Raw genomic sequence first — 20,805 nt, 5'->3', positions numbered from 1 at the left:
CCTTCACTCGGACCTTAGAGGTTTCTCCTAAGAGCAGTTCTCACCCACCAACTCCTGCCTTGTGCTTGGCACTTTCCACATAGCTCCACAAAGTTGTAGCCTTCGCAACAACAGCAAATTGTCCCCATTCTACCAAGCAGGACGCTGAGGTTCCGAGAGGCTGCGGAACTTGCTTGAGGTCACAGGGTTGTTTCGTGAAGGAGCCGAGTCTCAGGCCTGAGTCCGTCTAACGTCGGGGAAACCCCTGAAAGTGTGTTTCAGGGAATGTCTGGGGAGGCTGTTTTGTCCCTGAGTTCTCCTTGGAGCATGTGATGGGGACATGTGCTCACTGAGGTGACACTCCCCAGGATCCCAATACCAGATGCCCGACAGCCCCCAGAGGCTGCCTGGCCAAGGGGCGAAGCAGAGAGAAACCAGCTCTTCCCCTGTTCTCCCCTGCCCCCGGCTCTCAGGCTCTGGCGTGGGACTTCCAGCTCCCATCTGCGTGGAGAGCCGACAGCGGGCACACCCCTCCCCGCCAGCCCAGGCCTGCGGGCTTTTGGGAGAGGCAGCCTGGGCAGGGCTTCCCCTTGCCAGTGAATCCCCGGGCTGTTTCAGTTCTCTTTCTTGCTGGGAAATGCTCTGACCCAAATTATCCAGGACATCTCTGCTCACGCTAGGGCCGTGTGTATGGACATAGCCCTCTCCTCGCTGAGGCCTGGTTTCTTCCCACAGGTGTCCCAGGGAGAAAATACTTGCAAAAAAACCGTATCTGGCAAAGGACTGTCGTTCCACATATACAAAGAACTCTTTAAACTCAACGGCAAGCAAATGAACAATCTGATTTAAAAATGGATAAAAGGTCTAGACACCTCACCAAAGAAGATATTCAGATGGCAAATAAGCATATTAAAAGACGTTCAACATCCTAAGTTATCAGGGAATTGCAATTGTAAAAAAACAGTGAGATACCACTACACACTTATGAGGATGGTGAGAAACTCCTGGGCCCCACCCAATGCCGGGGAGGATGTGGAGCACCAGGGACTCTCTTCCGCTGCTGGTGGGAATGAGAAATGGTACAGCCACTTGGGAAGACAGTGTGGCAGTTTTTTACAAAACTAAACATACTCTTACCGTACAGTCCAGCACTCATGCTCCTTGGTATTTACCCAAAGGAACTGAAAACTTATATCTGCATAAAAACCTGCACACAGATGTTTATAGCAGCTTTAGTCATAACGGCCACAGCTTAGAAGCCAAGATGTCCATCGGCAGGTGAATGGATAAACACACTGCGGTACATCCAGAAAAATGGGATATTATTCAGTGCTAAAAAGAAACGAGGCACCTCATGAAAAGACATAGAGGAACCTTGAATGAATATTACTGCGTGAGAGAAGCCAGTCTGGACAGGCTGCAGAGCACAAGCTTCCAGTTAAACGACATTCTGGACAAGGCAGAGCGATGGGGATGGTAAGAAGATTGCTGGTTGCCAGGGGTTGGGGCAGGGAGGGGTGAATAGGCAGAGCCCAGAGGATTTTTAGGACAGTGAAACTATTCTGTATAACTTCCGTAGAGTAAAATGCATGATACATTCTTTTCTGTCTGCACACACTATGTGTGGGGGGCGGCCCAGCCTGCACCACTCCCCTGCACACCCTCCAAGAGGCCGGGGATTGGCGGCGTTTGGTGGGAGAAAGAGGATTATGCTGCTGACTCCTTCTGGGACGTTGGGCCTGGCACTGCCCTTCTTCGGGCCTTAATTGCCCCCTATGTAAGGAGGGCACATGTCTTTTGTCACCTTGGCAGGTTGGTGGGTGATGAAGCGGATGTGAACACAGTGGTGGGCTATGCAGGGGTTAGCACCATCGCGGTATCGGTCACTTGCAGGGCAGCCAGAGCCCACAGTGTGGGGCAAGCGTCCGTCTTCACCTCTTCCAGACCACCCGCGAAGCAGCAGAGCTGGGGCTGGGCGTAAGGGACAGCCTCTCACTGTCCTTCTGCAGAGAGGCCTCCTTCCATGAGTGGCCATTCTCTGGCCTCCCCTGAGCCCCGCCTCTCCTGAGACACTCGAGGGGCTGCCCCGCTGCCTACAGCTTCCTCGGCCAGCCCCTGTGTGGCCAGAATGCGAGGGTGCACCCCTCAGTCTCCCGCACGCAGGGGGCTCCCCGCCCGGTAGCCCTCTGTCCAGAAAGGCTCTCATCGCTAACATGCCTGGGCTGCCTTTGCCCCCATTCTGCTGGCAGGGGGCCAGGAATTTTGTGGCTACCTGGGTGCAGGTCCCAAGGCCCCCGGAGAAGGGGCAGTAGAGACGGCAGAGCTGAAACCCAGGAGGGAGCCCCACCCCTCGGGAGCCCCCTCCTAGAAGGGATCCCAGGGGAGTTCTCAACCGCTCAGCGGTGGGACTGCACTTCTGCAGTGACAAGTTACACTTTCAGTTTCTTTCCTAAAGGGAAAAAGGAAGAAAGCAACAAAACTGATGAGTGTTCTGACGCGTCATGTTCCTGAACCTCAGCTATAAAAGCCGTTCCGGCCTCTGCAGCCCAGCCCCTCTCCCTCCCCAGAGCTCACAGCTGCAGGGCTGGAGCCAGATGTGGCCCGGGTCCAGGTAGGTGGAGGTCCGGGGCCTGAGTCACAGGAGAGGAGAAGCCCTGTGGGGCTGGGAGGGGGCTCCTCGCCAGACACGCCCAGGGCGCCTTCCTCCGGCCTTGTTCCAGAGGTGGGATTACTGTGCTGGGTTTCTGTTTCTCCAGAACATCTGGGATCCAAGAGACACAAGACGGCCTCTCGTGGCCTCCCAGGCTCTGATCCATGGAGAGACGCCCCACGGTCCTGCAGGTGAGCCTGCACCACCCCACGCTCGGCCCGGCCGCCTTCGCCAACGTCCCGCCGCGGCTGCAGCATGACACCAGCCCGCTGCTGGTCGGGCGGGGGCAGGACGCCCACCTCCGGCTGCAGCTCCCCAACCTCTCCCGCCGACACCTGTCCCTGGAGCCCTACCTGGAGAAGGGCAGCACCCTGCTGGCCTTCTGCCTCAAGTCCCTGAGCCGCAAGAGCTGTGTGTGGGTCAACGGACTGAGGCTGACTTATCTAGAGCAGGTCCCCCTGAGCCCCGTCACCAGGGTCTGCTTCTCCAGCGTCCAGATGGTGGTCCGCTTGGAGGAAGGGACCTCCCTCAAGGCTTTTGTCTGCTGCTTCCATCTCAGCCCCTCGCCCCTGATTTACAGACCGGAGGCGGAGGAGACTGACGAATGGGAAAGCCTCCCCCAGGAGCAGCCTCCCCCGGGGTCAGGGGAGCAGACTCCAGCTCACCTGGGCTTTCTCCACGGCCCTCCCCACACTCGGGACAGCCCTCTCCAGCCCAGCCCTGGAGAAGGAACAGAAATATAGCTCCCGAGGGAGTCCCCACACGGTGCCCTCGGCTAGCCCTGCCGCGAGAGCGAGGCTTTGCTGAAACTGGACTTAAAATATCTGAGCTGCATCACGCGTGGTTGACATGCGAGGCCTGCTGGCTGCCTCGCTCACAATGAACCGATTCTGCAAACACCGCACAGCCCGGGGAGGAGAAGCACCCGCCCCGGCCAGAGCTCTGCAAGGTAATGGGAACCTCATATACTTTTAGAGGCCCTGAGGGGTTCTGGGGAGCCTCTCTCAGCATTCCCCACATCTCCCCGTCTTGTCTGACTAGGAGTTACTTTATGTTGCTCATTTTGTGCGCCGCTTAGGAGCGGGAGTTTGAGGTTGCACCAGGAATGCGTGGACACATGTAGCAATTACGTCTGTGGTAGCTCGGGGTTACCTTCAGCTTTGAAATACTCAGAGGCACTCGGGGCTTAGGGAAGCCTGCGTTTAATAAACTGCAAGCGTTTCATTAAGCTGGCAAACCCTCCAGGATTCCCCGATCCCCAGCTGGCCGGGAGCACGCCCTGGCGCCACGCAGAGGCGGGGCGGGAACCACGGGCGAGGTGTAAGAGGAAATTGGCAGGGTAGGGCCCACGTCTCTGGAAAGGACGCAGGCAGAGCTTGGGAGCTGGGAGCTGGGCCTGCCTGGAAATTCATTGTCACTGTCATCTTCCTCATCCTCATCCATGTTCCCCCATCCTCTGTCACTGCTGGATCAAAGCCTAGGCTGACCCGAGGGCAAAGGTCTTCAGAGAATGTGGGGCTAGGGGTCGTGTTAGAATCCAGCCCAGCAGCGATTTCACTCGAGGGGGGGGGTCATATAGCAATGGGGGGGGTCTTTCCAAGTAAGGAGGGAGCCAGGCAGGCCAAGGGGAGGAAACTTTTCCCAGTGAACGGCAGGAACAGAGCACAAGCAACCACTCGCCACACAATCCTGAGATGGGCACAGCGGGGCTCAGAAACAACGCCCACCCGTGTGACGGAGGGAGCGACCTACACATGCAGATGGTCGCCACAATCCCAGACCCCGAGCGCCACCGAAGTCACGGCACTGCCCGCTGGCTGGCTTGCACGCCCGCGCCGCGGCCACCTCCACCTCTTTCCAAGAAGAAAGACCCGTGGGCACCCAGGACAGGCTACGAGGAGGTCAAGTTCCCTCGCAGGCCCTGAGCATCTTCTCCGTGAGGAAGATGCCCGGCCTGCCCTTCCTTTTGGATAAGGAACGAGGCAAGTACGCTCAGGCACAAGGCACAAGGCACAGGAGAGCAAGGGCCATCAGGGAGGGGCTCGCCAATGCCGGGAACAGCCCCTTGGGACCCCCAAGCAGTCCCTCACCCATTCATTCAACAACTTTCACCAAGCCCCCGCCCCGCCAGGTGTGTGCAGAGCCCCAGGAACCAGCCGTAAACACGGCAGGGTCGCTGCCCTCGGGGAGCTTGCGTTGTGCTCAGGAAAGACAAGTGCTCAGGAGCGAATTACTTAATTGCTTGGCCACCACTGCGAATGGTGCTATAGTCATTGTATGTTTCTCTCTCCTCCAGCTGGGCTCAACATTATCTCGATTACTCAGTGGCCTTGTCCGTTCAGTCTCTCCATGTGCTCAGTACTCTGCTAGGTGCTCTGTGAGTTGCCCCGGTTAATCCTCATGACACCCCAGATAGACAATGGCATCAACCACATTACAGACGAGGAATTGGAGGCTCAGAAAAGTGCGCCTGATAGCACACCATCACTAGCTGTGTGACACTGGGCAAGTGACTTAGCCTGCTCTTGCCTGTTTCTCCTTCTGGAAAATGGGTAAGACAACAGCACCTGCCAGCCAGAGCTGTTGCGAGGGTCTTAGGAGGTGGCACGAGTACATCACTTGGGCAGTGCCTGGCACGCCCTTAACCAGGGCTGGCTGCTGTCCCGAGACCTGAGAGAGTAGCCTGACAGGTACAGGCTCAAGGCTCACCCTGAACATGGAGCTAAGTGGGGAACGGGCCCCAGAGGGCTTCCCGGTGCTCCGTGATTCCCTGACGGAGGATTCTGTTTCAGCCACGGACCTATGGGCTTCGGGAGGGGATTTTAACCTGTTCCTTGCACCAGACGGCCCAGTAGTCAGGATTTGTAGAACGGGAGACACCCCGGCAGGGCTGGCAAGGAGAGGGAGCCACGAGTGGTTTGGTCTGATGAAGTCCGTTGTTCTGGAACTGCCTTTATGTGTCACATACAGATTCTAAAAGTAGCAGTGACCCCTCGCAGACCAAAGTGTTCTGCAAACTACGCATCAGGGAGGAGCGGCCCGTGCACAGAACTTGAGAAGTCACAGCCTGGGGACTGCACCTGGGCGTCAGGGGCTGGAGAGAGGAAGCTGGTGGCCCCCAGAGTCCCCAGAGCGCGGCTCCCCAGCTGTACCAGAGAAACTTCGGACGCACCGCTGCGGCCGAGCGCCTCTCTCCAGGGCCTGGGTGAGGGCTTTCCAGCCTCGAGGGAGAACTCGTGGGAAGGGGCAGTCCACTTCCTCCACGGGGTGTTCTGTGACTCAGGCCTTTCGGGTGAAGCCTCTGGGAGGCCCCTGGGGACCCAGGATGAACTGCTCAGCAGGCGGAAGGGTGACAGGCCAGACGCAGGACGGGAGGGAGCTGGGAAACGACCAGCTTGTGGTTTTGGACCCCACCGGTTCACGCGGTCTCCGTGGGAAACACGCCTGGCCTCGCACCACGTTTTCCAGACAGTTGCGCTCTGCCCACGCGAGGCTCCGTTTTTCTTGAGTAGAAACCACTGAAATCATCAGACCTGTGACACCCCACCCCCCTCTCCCAACAGCCAGAACTGTGAGGCTGGCTCCAGGGCCCAGCCCACGCACTGGGTACCACTTTCCTTTGCCCACAGACCACTGAGCAGGCAGGTGGGTCCCTCCCAGCCATCTCCCCTGCATCCTCTCAGCTCCCTCCACAGGGAAGCCCGTGTGGCTGAGGGGACACGCATGTACGGGCACACATGTGCACACACACAGGTGTGCACAGACATCCCCGTGCTCACGGACACTGGGGACTCCAAGGTGGGGCCTGTGGTCAGACGGCCGCCTGGGTCAGAATTCTTGCTCCCCCACTTGCGAGTTCTGTGACCTCGGGGGAAGGGACTGAATCTCCCGGTGCCACAGGTGATTATCCTAGAAAATGGGCAAGAGAACAGTTCCCACCTCCTCCGAGTCAGCACAAAGGTAAATCGGGAGCTTGGTGAAGTACCTGGCAAGTGTTTGGCAGGGTTAGCCGTCCTTGCCCGGTTCCGTGGAATGAACTGAATGAGTGTGGACACGTGGACTGGCATCCCCTCGGGGGAGACTCGGAAATGCTTCACAAACACCCGCAACGCGCCCGAGGCAGGAAGCCGGGCCGCGAGGCAGTCCCGGCAGACCCGGCGGACAGCACAGTCCTGGCCGTGGCCGAGCACACGCCAGCGAGACGCCCAGCTCCACGCAGACGAGGGCCACGGGCTGTTGGAGGGTTTGTTCCCAGTGGCCACCATGGAGCTGGGCGGAGGACGGAGGGACAGCTGGATGAGGCGCTGGTGATCCGGGCAGCAGTCACCTTGGGTGCTGAGGACAGCCCGTCCCCACTCGACACCCCTGACCGGGCTGCGCGCTGGGCCACCCACTTCCACGCCGTCCACGTGTGGCCTCACTGCCCACGCTCCACCCCATTTCCTCTTCCTGGGCTTCCGCCCCGTGGCATCCGGTGGTGGCTGCTGTTGCCACAGTCCCGTGAGGTGAGCAGGTCGTCCCTGCAGCGTCCCTCACTGTGGCAGCTCTGCCCACGCTCCAGCCACTCACTGGGGCCACGCCAGCCCCAGAGCTCGCCCAGGACTGGGGACGTGCAGGATTTGATGAACTCTGCTTGCATCGCAGCGCTGCGACTCCTCTTACCTTTACCGTGAACTCGCAGGCGGATTAAAGTGAAATAAAACCTCCCATTTGAGCTGCGTTCTCAGCTGATTGGAAACATGCATCCCTCCCCGGGACCGGCCGTGAGAAGGGAAGTGATTATCTTTCTTTCGAGTTTGTAAACTCTTTACGGCCGAGGCCGCTTTAATCCTGCTGGGGGAAAAAATGATGCGGGAATAAACTGCTCACACGTACCTGTGTTTTCCAATCACACGCTCCAGTGGGAGCAAAACATCGTAAGTGAGGGGGCGCGGGGAGCCAGGTGATCCCTGGCAGAAGAGTTTAATTATTTTCTTCTTTAGACGCATGAGTTGAAGACGCTTTAAAGCACCGCTTGGCAAGGGCGCTTGTGCCACAGACTCGGGAGGATGCCGGTGCACCCGGCTGTCACTCGCTACTCTGCATTTTCTTCCCAGGGGACAGTGGCCCCCATCCCCCGGCAGCGCCCACCTCTTTGAGGTGCCCAGCTGCAGGCACTTGGGAACGACGAGGCAGGAGTCCGAGAAAGGGCAGATTTGAGTCCAGGTCAGATCGGCCCGGGAATGAGGGAGAGACGCGTGGGGGCCGGGGGCACCAGGCTTGCCTTCCTCCTCTGCCGCTCCCCTCACCTCTCTGTGCATTGCCAACAGCGCGGCCCACAGCGCAGGCACGAGCACGGCCATCCAGAGGTCCCGGGCTCGGAGCCAAGCCCTCCGGCTGCTGAAGGGAGGCCTGGCCGAGACGCTGCCTCACTGTCCTTCAGAGAGTGCAGGCGGGGCTGGGGGTCTTCAGAATGGAGCGGAGCCAGGGGCCCTCTGAGGGGAGCTCGGCCAGGCGGCCAGACATGGGGCTTCCACAGTTGCTCCTCTGCGGGATCAGGCTGTTGTGATGTCACTCGTCCAGAGAACTGGCAGCAGATGGGCTGGGAACATGGGCCCTATGAAGTCACCTTGTTTATGGGGGTGTGTCACTCAGGATCCAGTCAGAAAACAAAAACCGCTCTAAGTATTCAAAAAATTTAATTCGGGGAACTGGGTGCGCGAGCGTTGGAATCGCTGAGAAGACGAGTCGGGGCAGCAATTCAGAGATCGGCAGGAAGGGGCTGCCACCCAGGGCTGCAGGGGTACCCGGAGGGGGGAGTGGTACTGGGGCCGGCATGTCTGACCAGACGGGGACCACTGGGGGGCCCCGGTGGGAGCTGCCTCCAGGGAGAGGCTGTCCCTGGGGAGCTGGAACCGCAGAGGACAGGCAGCTGTTGCCAGCAGCTGACTCGACCCCACCCGAGATGCTGAGAGAGAGAGAGCCCGACTTCTGTCTCCTTTTCCCAGCCTCAGTCTCCCACCAGTGGCTCTCGCTGGCTGAAGCTGACAAGCGCCTGAGAAATGCCCCCCACAGGGGTCGACTTCCCTGCAGTACAGAGTGGAGGACGGAGGAGAGAGCAGTGGGCGTGAGGACAGTCAAATGTGCAGCACAGGGAGTACGGCCATGTATGTCAATGCCCCTCGGCCTTGCCTGGGGCTCTGGGGTGGCCACCACATGGGGACAGCAGAGAGGGACTGAGGCCACAGTGCAAGGGACTCGGCTACCCAGGGCCCTGAGGGTGATGGGCAAGCACGGGTCCCCCTGCATCACTGTCACCCACCTGGCGACCTGCAGCGTCTCTAAGGAAGGAGAGAGGAGGGCAAGTGCAGGCAGAGGAGAGCCCGTCTGCACCCGCGTCCCCACGCAGACCCTCTGCTTGGAAGAACCCCTGCCCCAAAAGGCAGGGTGTGGAGCAGAGACACGTGTCCACAGGAGGCCACCACGTCCAAATCCCTGCTGCCCTCCACTCACTGACTCTGGAAACTTCCTTCATCTCCCAAACCACCTTTTCCTCATCTGTAAAATGAGGGTATCATTAGCACCTGCCTGGCCTGTGTGAGGCCTGAAAACACAACATGTGAAGGAACTTAGCGTGTGTACCTTGTAAATGCTCAATAACGCCAGTCTCAGCCGGACCCAGCACCCACCCCCAACTGTTCCTTCCCAGAAAGCTTCCCTGGCTTCTCCCACAAAGAAGCCCTCTCCCTGCTCCCAGCCAACGCGGGAGCACTCAGACAGGACTTCTAGGCAGTTACTGTGGAACTACGGATCTGTCCCTCAGCGAGGGCCCAGGAGCCCAGGCCTGGCCGCGTGCGCTGGGCCAGGCCGTTTCAGATGTCAGCGTGCTGGAACCTCCCATCAGCAGAGCCCCGTGCGTGACAGAAACTGTCTCAGACGTGTCTGTGAATCAGCAGCCACCTGGTCCTCACAGTAGGACGTAAGCACACAGTAGGTCCTCCGTAAGGCTCTGTTGCCTGAAACACAGGAGCGTTAGCTGGAAGGAAGAGTTTGGGTTGGGGGAAAGCAGAGCTCGGGAGGGGGGGTGCAGAACTTTGAGGGAAACCTCAGTCACATACAGTAAAGCTGCTGATGAATAGGGTCGTACCCGCTTTAAATAAACAGGTGCTCTCAGTGAGAAGAACGGCCAGTGGTTTTGCTCAGTAAATAGAATCATTGTGTCCACATGACCCTGAGCCCAGGAGCCAATGGTAGACTCCAGCAGGGCCAGGCCGGCCCCGCACCCAGATTCTTCTGCCACCTGCCAGCAGGGTTTCCTGCTCCAGATGTGCCCGTCCCCGTGGTGCAGCGGCCCCTCCCCACTCAGAGCACATGCAGGGGGCCGGAGCTGCTGTCTTGGGAGAGCCACCCCCAGAGCGTTGGAAGAAGGCGGGCTGGACGCTGGATGTCAGAAGCTTCCAGATCCGGGCCCGGCCTCGTTACTGGGAGCACACGGTCCCCCCTGGACACTCTCGGAGGCCAAGGTGGGAAGCTAATCCCCAGGGGGCTCTGTCTTTCTGTTTCACTCTCCTCTTCCCTTGAGCCTGCGGGGGCTGTGGTGGCTGCACAGATTTTAAGTTGAAACATCAGAAAGCCTCGTGTGGTCTGCACTTCTCCTTCCCCTTCCGTCTCCCAACACACACGTGCACACACACACCCCTGCCTCTGGGTTCTGCCAAGCACCCTAGGTAAAGAATTGGTCAGAAAAACCACAGGGTAATTGTGAGCTGTGAGTCTCTCTCCTTAGTCGAAGGAACAGAAAATTTGAAAAGAGAGAGAAAGAGAGAAATGCTTCCACCTGAGATTCTCAGTCTGCTTTATAAGCCGGAGTGACCGTTGGCTCAGCTCAGGGGAAAACAGCAGAGGAGAGACCCCTCAGAGGAACGCAGGCAGGGAGCGCCCCGAGAAGGCCAGAGTGTCTGCACACGGGAAGGCCAAAGGCCCTGACGGCGTGTCCCTGCGGATGCGGGAACAGCGGAGTCTGATGGAGACAGGCTAGGAGGAAGACATGCAGCGTGGCCGCAGGACTCTGTGGAAGTCGCCAGTAGCTCCACACATCTGATTTCGTCACTCTCTGCAGTCAGGGACGTGCTGGTAAATGTGTAACAACTGGTTGATTTGGGGCAGGGCAGGGGGCTCTGACTGTAGCCTTTGCCCATTTCTGTGGTGCAAATTCTCCCACCATGGTCAATTTCAGGGTGTCAAAGTGTCATCACTGAGCACGGAGCTGGGGAGAGATGTGTAGTAAACACGCCAGAGCACGGCATGCCCACGGTACAGATACAGTAGACATAAATAACCTCAAGGGCACGGACACAGTGGAGCAAAACAATTAAGAAGCAGTGAGCTTTCATTATTTATTAACTTTGTATTTAATATAATTGATTTAACTGTAAGCTCATACAATGTAATTTTTAATAGCAGTAATGAAATTAAAATTTAATAATCTGAGCAAGCAATTCAACATAACCATTTAACAATCAGCTCTTACAAGACAGTGTGAGAGAGCTTCAGCACACCGCCCTATGGAAAAAGTTCCAGCTCCTTGTGCTCAAGTGCTGGCCAGAGAAACAAAGTAGCCAACGTGAAAATGCCTCGGAAATGAAGACGGTACCTATTCAGAAGCCTTGGAGAGGTCACAGTGACCATTCTAAGAAACTTGTACAACATTTTGCTATTTAAAAGTGAATTCATTTATACTTATCATATTAGATATTCAACATAACCGTGAGGATGTTAAACTATTCCATGTTTGAGAGGAGGAAAGTAAGAATCAGGGAGGGGAAACATGGCCAGACCCACTCAGTGGGAAAGTGGGGGGACAGCGGCCTTCGATTCACCTCCAATCCTTGCTTTTCTCCCCACTCTTCCCTGTGTCCTTGGTGAGAGCCACCTGCGGCCGGCCCACAAGCTCTGGCTGAGCGCGGGTTGCAGAATGCCACCATCAGGGCCCACATAACCGATGCCACCAGATACAGTTCACAGTTGGAGTGCTCGTGCCCTGGACTCCATCCTCTGGCTTAAAAGGTAGCCCAACAAGGAATATCAGGTAAGAGACCCCATTCACTTCTTTCCTGGGACTTCTCTCTCTCAGAGTTCAGGGGCAGCGACAGGATGCCTGGCATTCAGAGGCCACTTTCCCTCCCCTAAAATTGGAGGAAAACACAGCTCTCAAACAGAGCCCCACTCCCTCTCTCTGCTCTTTTGGATGCAGGATGTTGGTGTCTCTGGTAAACTGGTCAGAGGGAAGCAGAGGGGCTTTAAATGCAATTGTCCGAGCTGTAGCCAAACCTCAAGGCCTCCTAGACACTGAGAGCAGGGCAGTGCCTGGCTGGCCACCCAGGCTGTGTGTGGCATTACCCAGCAACCCCTCTGAGGGCCCCAGACAGGCCACCACCCTGCCCCCCAACCTGGAGCAGCCAGCATTGGGTTCCAGATGGGATCAGGACCACTGCTGGAGGCTCAGATCTCAGACCCCAAACTCACATGTGGCTGGAAACCAGCCCCTACAAAATCCCCCTATGCAAAGGGAGCCCCTCTCCCACCTCCCACCTTCTTCCGGCTTGGCCACCATCCCTCAGCTTCTGGGTGGAGAACCCACTGCCCAGGCCACATCCCTCTATCCCCTGTCATTTCAAATTTTCTGGCATGTAGGGCTGGTATGCTTGGCTCTTTTAAACATCACGCTTTATGGCCTTTTGCAGTGTAATTTTGTTCCTGTCCTGCTATTCAATTTGAATTAAATATCAAACAGATGTGAGTCATTTTTGCTCTTTTTAAAGAAAAAGTTTAATATTAGGGAGCATGCCCTCCTGTAAGATCAGGAAAGCCATTTGGAGAAATAAGTCCCTTCAAATTAAAAAAGAATCACGTTGGTTAATGTTAAGATGCTTTCAAGTGATACATTTCGAAGTGCGAAGGGAAGGTGTTTCCAGCAAGCTATAAAGCAGCCGGTAGAAAGGAGGGGAAGATATACGGCCCAAAGCTGACGGGGAAATTGGAGCTCTGACAAGGGGCAACCCCACCTGGGAGGAAGCTCTGAGCTTGGAGATGAGGTTCACAGATGATGCTGCAGGAGGCCATCGTCCCCAAAGGCCCGTGGTGGTGGTGGGGGGGGGCTGCAGCCTGTGTGGTCACGCCAGGCGCGGGGGCAGGAGAAGCTCCGTTCTGCTCGGAGAGCCGACCTGACCTGCGAACCCATTCCCCATCCTCAGGTGCTTGCACCTGCGTGGCCCATCTCCCCCAGCCGGCTGCCCCAGGGTGATTTTGTATGTCTGGACGTGCTGCATGGCTTAACCCACTCATTCCTGCTACAGTCTCTCGGGTAGTGGGGTCTGTGGGCTTTTGTGGGTCTCGGGCGCCTTGGAAAATGCAGAGAAAGCTATGGCTTCTCTTTGCACACAGGAACATGCACAGACTCGCATACAACCTCAGGGGCCCACGGTCCCCTGGTCTAGATGCCCCCCTCCCCCACCCAAGTTAGCCAGAGCACGAAGCATTTTATCAGCACAACACTCAGTGCACGGCACCAGGGCTCCTCTGTCCCAGAGAACAGGAACTTTCGTTTACCTACATGCCCAGCACCGTGCAGGGCTTTTTGCATGAGCCAGAGGAGCTGGTCAGTCTCCAAAACCCTCTCCCTTCTTGGCAACACGCAGACCTAGAGCTCAGCGTTATTGGACCTGCCGCCATTCGTGGCTACGAGCCAGGGCTTCTCCAGTGCCGGCTCAGGCTAAAGTGTTTCCATGTGGTCCTTTGACTCGCTGCACCTAAAGGCAGCTCTCCAACTACAGCTGCTGACTACAAATGGCATTTCCATGTGGCAGGACAGCGGGCCAGTAGGCCTCTGATTCCAGCTGGTTCTGGACACCCTGGACCCTGAGACGAGGCTCTGCACACCCAAGGTTTGCCTCTGGGGATGACTTGCAAATGTCCAGAGACGTGCTCCGCAGGGTGCACCGGGCCCTGCTGATGAGAAACAGAACCCACACTTCCTAGAATTCTGCAGACAAAAGAGAAGTGGAGTGGAGGGATTTAGAGCAAAGAGAAGCCTAGACTTTGGAGTCAGACCGCTGAAGTCTGAATCCTGGCTCTCCTGATTACTAGCTCTGGGACCTTGGGCAAGAGATCAACCTCTCCCAGCCTCAGTGTCCTCTATCTGTAAAATAGGGGTGTCACGTGTCTCACAGGGTGTCTGGGAGGATGAAACGGGGTGCATGTGAAGGGCTCAACAAGGCCTCAGTGTTCAGAATTTATCTTCTTTCACCCTTCCCCCCAAGGTGACAAGCCGCCTGTCTGATGGCGCCTGCTGGGGCCTGGGGGCTGGGAGCCAGGCCGGAGCCCGCTTACCCCCTGAAGGAACCACACGGATAACCGCAAGAGGAGCAGCAGATGTAGAGGGAGAGGGTGTAAGTCAATGTCTCCTAATTCCTGTCCAGGGGAAGGAAGAGGTGGGAGTGGAGAGGGGAAGACAGCAACAGAAATATCTGCAAGTCGTTTTAGAAGAGGAACTGAAATTCACAAAGCCCTGCTGCTATTCCAACCGTTATTTTGCGTCCGTGGCAATGAAGTAAGAATGCAGCGAGAGCCATTCTGAGGTCCTGGGCGTGCTAGGGGGTTGCAGGGGCCTGCAGGGTGAGCGAGGCCTGGCGCCTGCCCTCCAGGTGCTCAGGGCCACATCCAGCTTCTAGAAGGGCTCTGAGCTCAGACTGGCACAGACTGGCCTGGTCAGGAGGGGTTTCTGAGAGGGCGAGGGAGAAGCTGTGTCTTGAATGATAGGCAGTCCCTGGAGGGAGAGAGACGCCCACCCTCTGTGCCTTGCTGCCCGCCAGGCAGGGGTCCAAGGACAAGGCAGCCCGTTCCCAGAGGTCTCGATTTAGCCCCCTCCACCTCCCGGTGTACACAGCCTCACGTGGCAGTCATTTATCTGTGCTGCACCAAGAACAAGAGGGCCTTTCTAAAGGGGCTGCTTGGAGCCCAGGCTTGGAATTCACAACAGCAATGAGAACTCATGTCTCTTATCCTACAGATAAAGGGGCCAGCAGTGTGTCACTCAGAGTCCTAGGACATGGGCACAGCTACGCTCCAGCCCCTCCTCAGGGCCCAGGTCTCTTCCCAGGCAACAGGGGCAGGGCGAGACGTGAGGGCCTAGGCCATTGAAGGGGGCTGACTACGATGGAGGCTTAGCCCCCACCCCCCCAGATGCCCAGGATGCTCAAGCTGACCCTACAACCTTATGTGGTGGCCACTGTCATTCTGATGACCCTGCCCCCATGTCCCCCATGGAGCAAGGGCCCAGCCACAGGCCTTTCTCCAGCTTTTGGGGCCATCTTGTCCTGGATTGAGGACACGGGGTCTCCTCCCATTAATTAGATGGGCTGTGAGGGACCCATAGGCTCCAGGAATGGATGGCTAGAGAAACAGAAGGGACCAGGTGACCCGTAGGGGATGCGTTTGCTCCTCCTGTGGCTGCCTGGAGCCCAGGACTCAGGGACATGCTAACTCAGACACATCCATACCTATCTCTGCTCTTATTTAATTGTCACTTTTATGATGCATTTTGTTATCGAATGACTTAAATATATTTAAATAAACAACAATTACTTACGTCTCCCCGCCCTCCCGCCTCCCTCGGGGCACACTCTCCCACAGTTTGATCAGGGTGCACAGACTTGTTTTCTTTAGCTACGTCCCGGACATTTCCTGTCGCTCCATCCAGGTCACACGGATCTTTCTGGTTACACGTTACAGCATCACAGCACACCTTAGTCTATAACTAATTGATGAACATTTTAATTGGTTACATTTTTTTGTGCTGTGTTTAAAGTAATGCTTCAAACTATTCATAAAATAACTTTTCTTTAGAACAGTCCCCTTGGGAACCTCTCAGGAGCTGCATGCCCTCTAGACTCAGCGTGCTGGCCACGGGCTGTGTGCCGATGTTTCACAGACGGCGTCTCATGAATCCACGTGCTGATCCAGCAGCGTTCGTTCCTATGATGTCCATTTTACAGATGGGAAAACTGAGCAGGGCGGGGTGGGAGTGGACGTTTGCCCAGAGCCACCCAGTGTATCTCTGTGGGCCATTTCTTGGGGCGCCCTCTCCCTCCAGGCACACTCTGGGTTTAATGGGAGCCCCAAGTGCCTCATCCCAGGGCAGTGAGTGACTGATGGCGGAATGCTCCTATGGCAGCATGGAGATATTATGGGATGAGGAGAGCTGCTTCTTCAGCCTCTGGAACCACCCCTGCAGATGGCCATCTCAGACCAAGCCCAAGGCTGCCCTCCCCAATCCTTCCAGAGACCCTTTAAGTGAAGGAGGAGGTGCTTTTTGGATCTCTAAGCCCTTCTGAAGATGTGAAAATGGGGCCAGGTCAGCCACATGAAGCGCTGGCTACAATGTGTAAACACACCTCAGGGCCATGCTAATCTCCCAGGTCAGCCCCGGTGCCACCAGCCACCCACTGCAGGCTGGCGTGGCTCTGGCCAAGTGCACCGTGTGATCCGCGTCAGCGGCAGGAGGTGCCTGGGCTCCCAGGATCAGGCAGGCGACCGTCAGTCGGCACCTCTGTCTGCCCTGCGCTGGCCTGAGTGTCCTTCCTGGCCTTGCCCAGATGCAAAGCCACCACAGTCGCCAGGCCAGAGGGGGGCCCGGGGCTCACACAGGCATCCCAGCCCCCCGTTGTGCCCCTGGGCGAGGTGCGCGGGGCTAATCAGAAACACCTGTGTACATGGAATTTCCTGCCCCAGTTCAGCCTTCATTTCCTCTGCCAGTAAAAACCCAAGACGTGCAAAGGTGAAAGAAACCAGCCAGTCAATCACCTAGACGACGGCCACCAGGGCCGCAGAGACAGGACTTTCTAAATTAAATTTTAATTCCCACCCGATGGCCCGGCTGGGACAGCCATGATTCAAACCGTTCAACTGGCTGCCTCGGCCGGGCAGGCCCCCACCCAGGTCCCTGCAGGAATTAACCCCACCCCGTGGCCTGCGGACGGTGCTGTCTGCCTAGGCCGTCAGATCGTAGAATGAGACGCTCAGAACGAAAGGGACCCCCTTCCCCTTCTGCTCCATTGTGCAGCTGCAAGCCTTGCCCAGCTGATTAGCTGCTCCCTACTTCAGGCTGTCTGAATTATTAGGTGCTGGAGAGATCACAGCCCGCCGGTGACTCGGGACATTTAGCAAGACAACATCAAAGCCGGGGGCTGCCCGGGTCCACCGTGTAGGACCCCAAGGGTCTGGGCTCTGTCCTGGCCCAGCAGGTTTAGGTGAGGAGAGAGTCATAAAAATGCCTCCGTTTTTCCAGAACATTTTTCCAGAGATTCCTGCCTGCTAGGGGAGGAGGGCCTGGGAGTGAGAAGAGGGGAGGTCTTGGGCTGCCCATTTTATGGTCAAACAAACTGAAGCATTGCTGAGAGGACGACCGCCTGGCCACACAGCTGGCTGCGAGCAGGTCGCCAGACTGAGTCCCTCCCTGGAGGCAGAGCCGTGACCCCCATCTCCCCGTCCCAGCTAGACTTGGGAGGGCCGGGAGGGGGCCTCCATAGACAATGCCAGGGCTGAGAACCTGGGCTTGCAGGTCACAAGGGCCGGGACTCAAACGTTATGCAAGTGGACTTTGCCCAGTCTCAGTCTCAGGGGCCACAAAACGGGAAATAACGACAGCCCCTCCCTCGCGAGGCTGTTGCGGGAACACGTGTGCACGGGGTCGTTTCTGCTGGGACTGTGACAGCCAGGAGACCAGACGAGGCAACTTTTGAGAGGAAGGCTCTTCTTCTCTGCTAGTGGCATGTCAGAACGGTCACCACGGGAGCAGGAGGCTCTGCCCCCCTCCTGGACACCCACAGCCCCACTTCTGTCAGCCTTGTGCCCGGTGCCACTGTGACGAGATGCACAAGTCCCCTCTCCACCCCCTCTGATCGGTCTCCTCGTCGAGGGGCAAATACACAAACATGTGGCACCGGTGGGACCTGCACAGACCCTCCCCGGTCCTAGGGAAGCAGCTGGGCGGTGGGTGGGGCTGCAGCCGTGACCGACCTCCCGGCAGAAGGACCACGTGACACTCCCCGGGAAGTGGGAAGTGTCCAGGTTCTCAAAACCTGCCATCTTTTCAAAATAGTTTTATGATTTTAAAAATGACACATGCTCATTGTGCTAGACTGTAACTACTTACAATGATGACACGGATGACTCTCACTGACAATGTTGAATAAAACAAATAAGTTCACACTATCCATTTATATGAGGTTTAAAAATAGGCATGCAGAATCCATGGTGTTTAAATCAAGAAATGGGTCATCCTTGTGGGGGTTGGTGACTGCAAATTGACACTGGGGGTGGTGGCACTTACAATGTCATTTCTCGATCTCGGTTCTTGGTGAAAATCTGCCAAGCCATACGCTTATGATGTGGGCACTTTTCTGTACATTTGTTGTATTCAATAATAAATTCCCTTAACATAAATGGTCAGATCCTATCGACATTGTATGTACAAATAAACAATTATAAATTACTCATCCCGAGTGAGGAAGTATGCTTTTTTGAAGTAGCAAATTGGAAACACATCACTTACCCTCCATCCAGAGTTAAGTCCTTTAATGTTTTAGTATATTTCCTTCCCACCTTTTTCCATGCGTGTTGTGTGTGTATTTGATAAATTCAGCGTTGTTTTTATATGTAAAATTCTAGGTGTAACTTTTTTTTCCTTAGCGTTATGTTGGATTTTTGCACATATCTTTAATAACTCCTGAAAACTGTCTTGATGACCCCATAATCTGCCACTCTATGGACATATCATCTTTAACCTTGCGGTTCTCAACCAGAGTCAATTCTGCCCCTTCCCCAGGGGGCACTGCACGGCATCTGGTGGGAGGGAGGCTGTGGCTACAGGCACAGGCACCAGTAGGTAGTGTCCAGGGACGGGCTGTGTCTTGCTAACTTCCATCTCCCAAGGGCTGGTGCAGACCTGGCACCTGGCCGAGGTTCAGTAAAAATCAGTGGGATGAAAGAGGGATCCTCCTTCCTTCCTGCTCTTTCCCTTCCAAACCCGAGCAGTCCTTGCATTGAGTTCCAGGCCAGGCTCTTTTCTGTGCTTTCCTTGGATGGGACATATTAGAATAGTTTCTGAAAATGGATCTAAGGGACTCAGGATAAAAGTGTAAACCAATCTCAAAGAAAACCTGAGTTGCCAAGCAACGAAAGAACCCAAGTACAAATTCTCAAATATCAGCCCAGAAGATGGTTTGTAATTGCTCAGGGGCATTCTCGTTACTACTAATTTGCTTACTTACATGCAAGGAGAGACTTATTAAAAAAATACAGTAAACTGTGTTGATTGCTGGGAGCAAGACAGTGGAAGTGAGATCAGGTACCACTGATGGGAGAAGCACAAACCTGCCCCCAGCCCTGGACACACCGGGGAGAGAGAAGACAGCATGACCATCTCCAAGGGAGGGTCTGAGCCCAAAGTCACCTCCTGCCTCTGGCCTCTGCTGGGTCCTCTGGCCTCTGCTGGCTCCGGCAGGAGAGCCTGGCTGGGGAAACACAGGCTCAAGAAGGATGCAGGACTCTGAGGGCCACCCTGGAGATGGGTACAGGCCACCACACGGTCCCGGATCTCAGGGCCACAGCGTTGGTTGTAGTGTCCACGCCAGTCCTTTGATCCCAAGACTACCGTATTCAGACTCAGCCTGGATGAACCTGGGTGCCCACCCTGACTCACCTGGGACTCAGCAAGCCCCTGGACCAATGCCTAGCATGGCCTGCCAGCGGGGCCTGCCAGGGTGGCCTGCCAGCGGGGCCTGCCTTCCCTCTTCTCAAAGTGTAAAGTGCTCTGCTTCCAGGACAAGCTCTGGAAGGCAGCATGAACTTCTCTTTTGTTTTCTTGTTTTGCCCAAGAAAGCCAGTTGGCATAGCCTATATATATATATAGAGAGAGAGAGACAGTGAGATATAGATATGCAGATATATATGTATATATATACACATTTCTGAAGTAGGCCGTGGGTTGCCTACATCAGAGACACTTGCACTGGGCACTCCTGGGGCCCCACCATGGACTCTCCGACTCAACCAATCTGGGAGTAAGCCCCAGTAATTGGCGTTTCCACAAGCTATTCAGGTAATTCTCTTTTTTTTAAGTAGTGGTAAAAATATATAACATAAAATATGTTATTCTGACCACTTTTAAATGCTCAAATGCAGTGTAATCACATTCACATTGTTGCACAAACATCACCACTATCTGTTTCAAAATTTTCGTCACCCCAAACAGAAACTCTGTATCCATTAAGCCCTAACTCCAATGCCCCCTGCCCCTAGCCCTGGTAACCACCAATCCACTTCCTGTCTCGATGAGTTTACCTGGTCTAGATATTTGATACAGGTGGAATCACACAGTATGTGTCGTTTTGTGTCTGGCTTATTTCATTCCGCACAGTATTTTCAAGGTTCATCCATGTTGCGGCGTGTATTGGATGTCATTCTTTGTTATGGCTGAATGATATTTCATTTACACCCCACATTTTGTTTATTCATTTCTCCATCCAGGGACACCTGGGGTGTTTCTACCCTTTGGCTGTCAGGCACAATGCTGCTTACGCGGTAGTGTATTAGTGCATCTGTGTACACATTGTTCGAGTCTCCGGTTTCAGATTTTTTGTATATACACCTAGAATTGAAATTTCTAGATGAAATGCTAACTCTATGTTTCACTTTTTAGGAACTGCCAGGCTGTTTTCCTCAGCGGCTGCACCATTTTACAGTCCTACCCACAAGGCCTGAGGGTTCCAACTTCTCACATCCTCACCAATACTTATTCTTTTCTTTTCTTACAGTACGTCCTCACTTAACATCATTGGTAAGTTTTTGGCAACTGTGACTTTAAACGAAGCAACATGTAACAGAACCCATCTTCCCACAGGCTGGTGGATACAAACGAGAGGTAAGTTTCTGCGACGTATTTCTGGTCACGAAACATCACTGAACTTCCAAATACAGATCCAAAACACTTCTAACATTAAACATTGAAATAAATGTGAGTTATGTATGCATTTAGGAAAGATTTTATAAAAACAAGTAAGGTAATTATTTACCCAATTATTCCAGTTCAGGGTCACTGGTGGCCAGAGCCCGTCCCGGCATCTTGGGGCTCAGGGCGG

The 20,805-nt window shown here is 55.3% G+C and overlaps 1 protein-coding gene and 1 long non-coding RNA gene across 2 annotated transcripts; both read left to right on the top strand.

Moving 5' to 3' along the window:
- Positions 1–1,379: 1,379 nt before the first annotated feature.
- Positions 1,380–3,857, top strand: TIFAB (TIFA inhibitor). Its single transcript, XM_045552652.1, has 3 exons — positions 1,380–1,455; positions 2,435–2,590; positions 2,736–3,857. The coding sequence occupies exon 3, from the start codon at positions 2,794–2,796 to the stop codon at positions 3,370–3,372; it is 579 nt and encodes a 192-aa protein (XP_045408608.1). The 5' UTR covers positions 1,380–1,455; positions 2,435–2,590; positions 2,736–2,793; the 3' UTR covers positions 3,373–3,857.
- Positions 3,858–11,136: 7,279 nt separating this feature from the next.
- Positions 11,137–16,099, top strand: LOC123638844. Its single transcript, XR_006735490.1, has 3 exons — positions 11,137–11,696; positions 13,927–14,055; positions 15,512–16,099. It is a non-coding gene; the product is annotated as an uncharacterized LOC123638844 (long non-coding RNA).
- The last annotated feature ends 4,706 nt before the right edge of the window (positions 16,100–20,805 follow it).

This window comes from Lemur catta, chromosome 5, assembly GCF_020740605.2.
Source record: "Lemur catta isolate mLemCat1 chromosome 5, mLemCat1.pri, whole genome shotgun sequence".
Classification (NCBI taxonomy): Eukaryota; Metazoa; Chordata; class Mammalia; order Primates; family Lemuridae; genus Lemur; species Lemur catta.
Note: the sequence above shows the minus strand (reverse complement) of the source record. Positions and strands in the feature narration are given on the sequence as shown.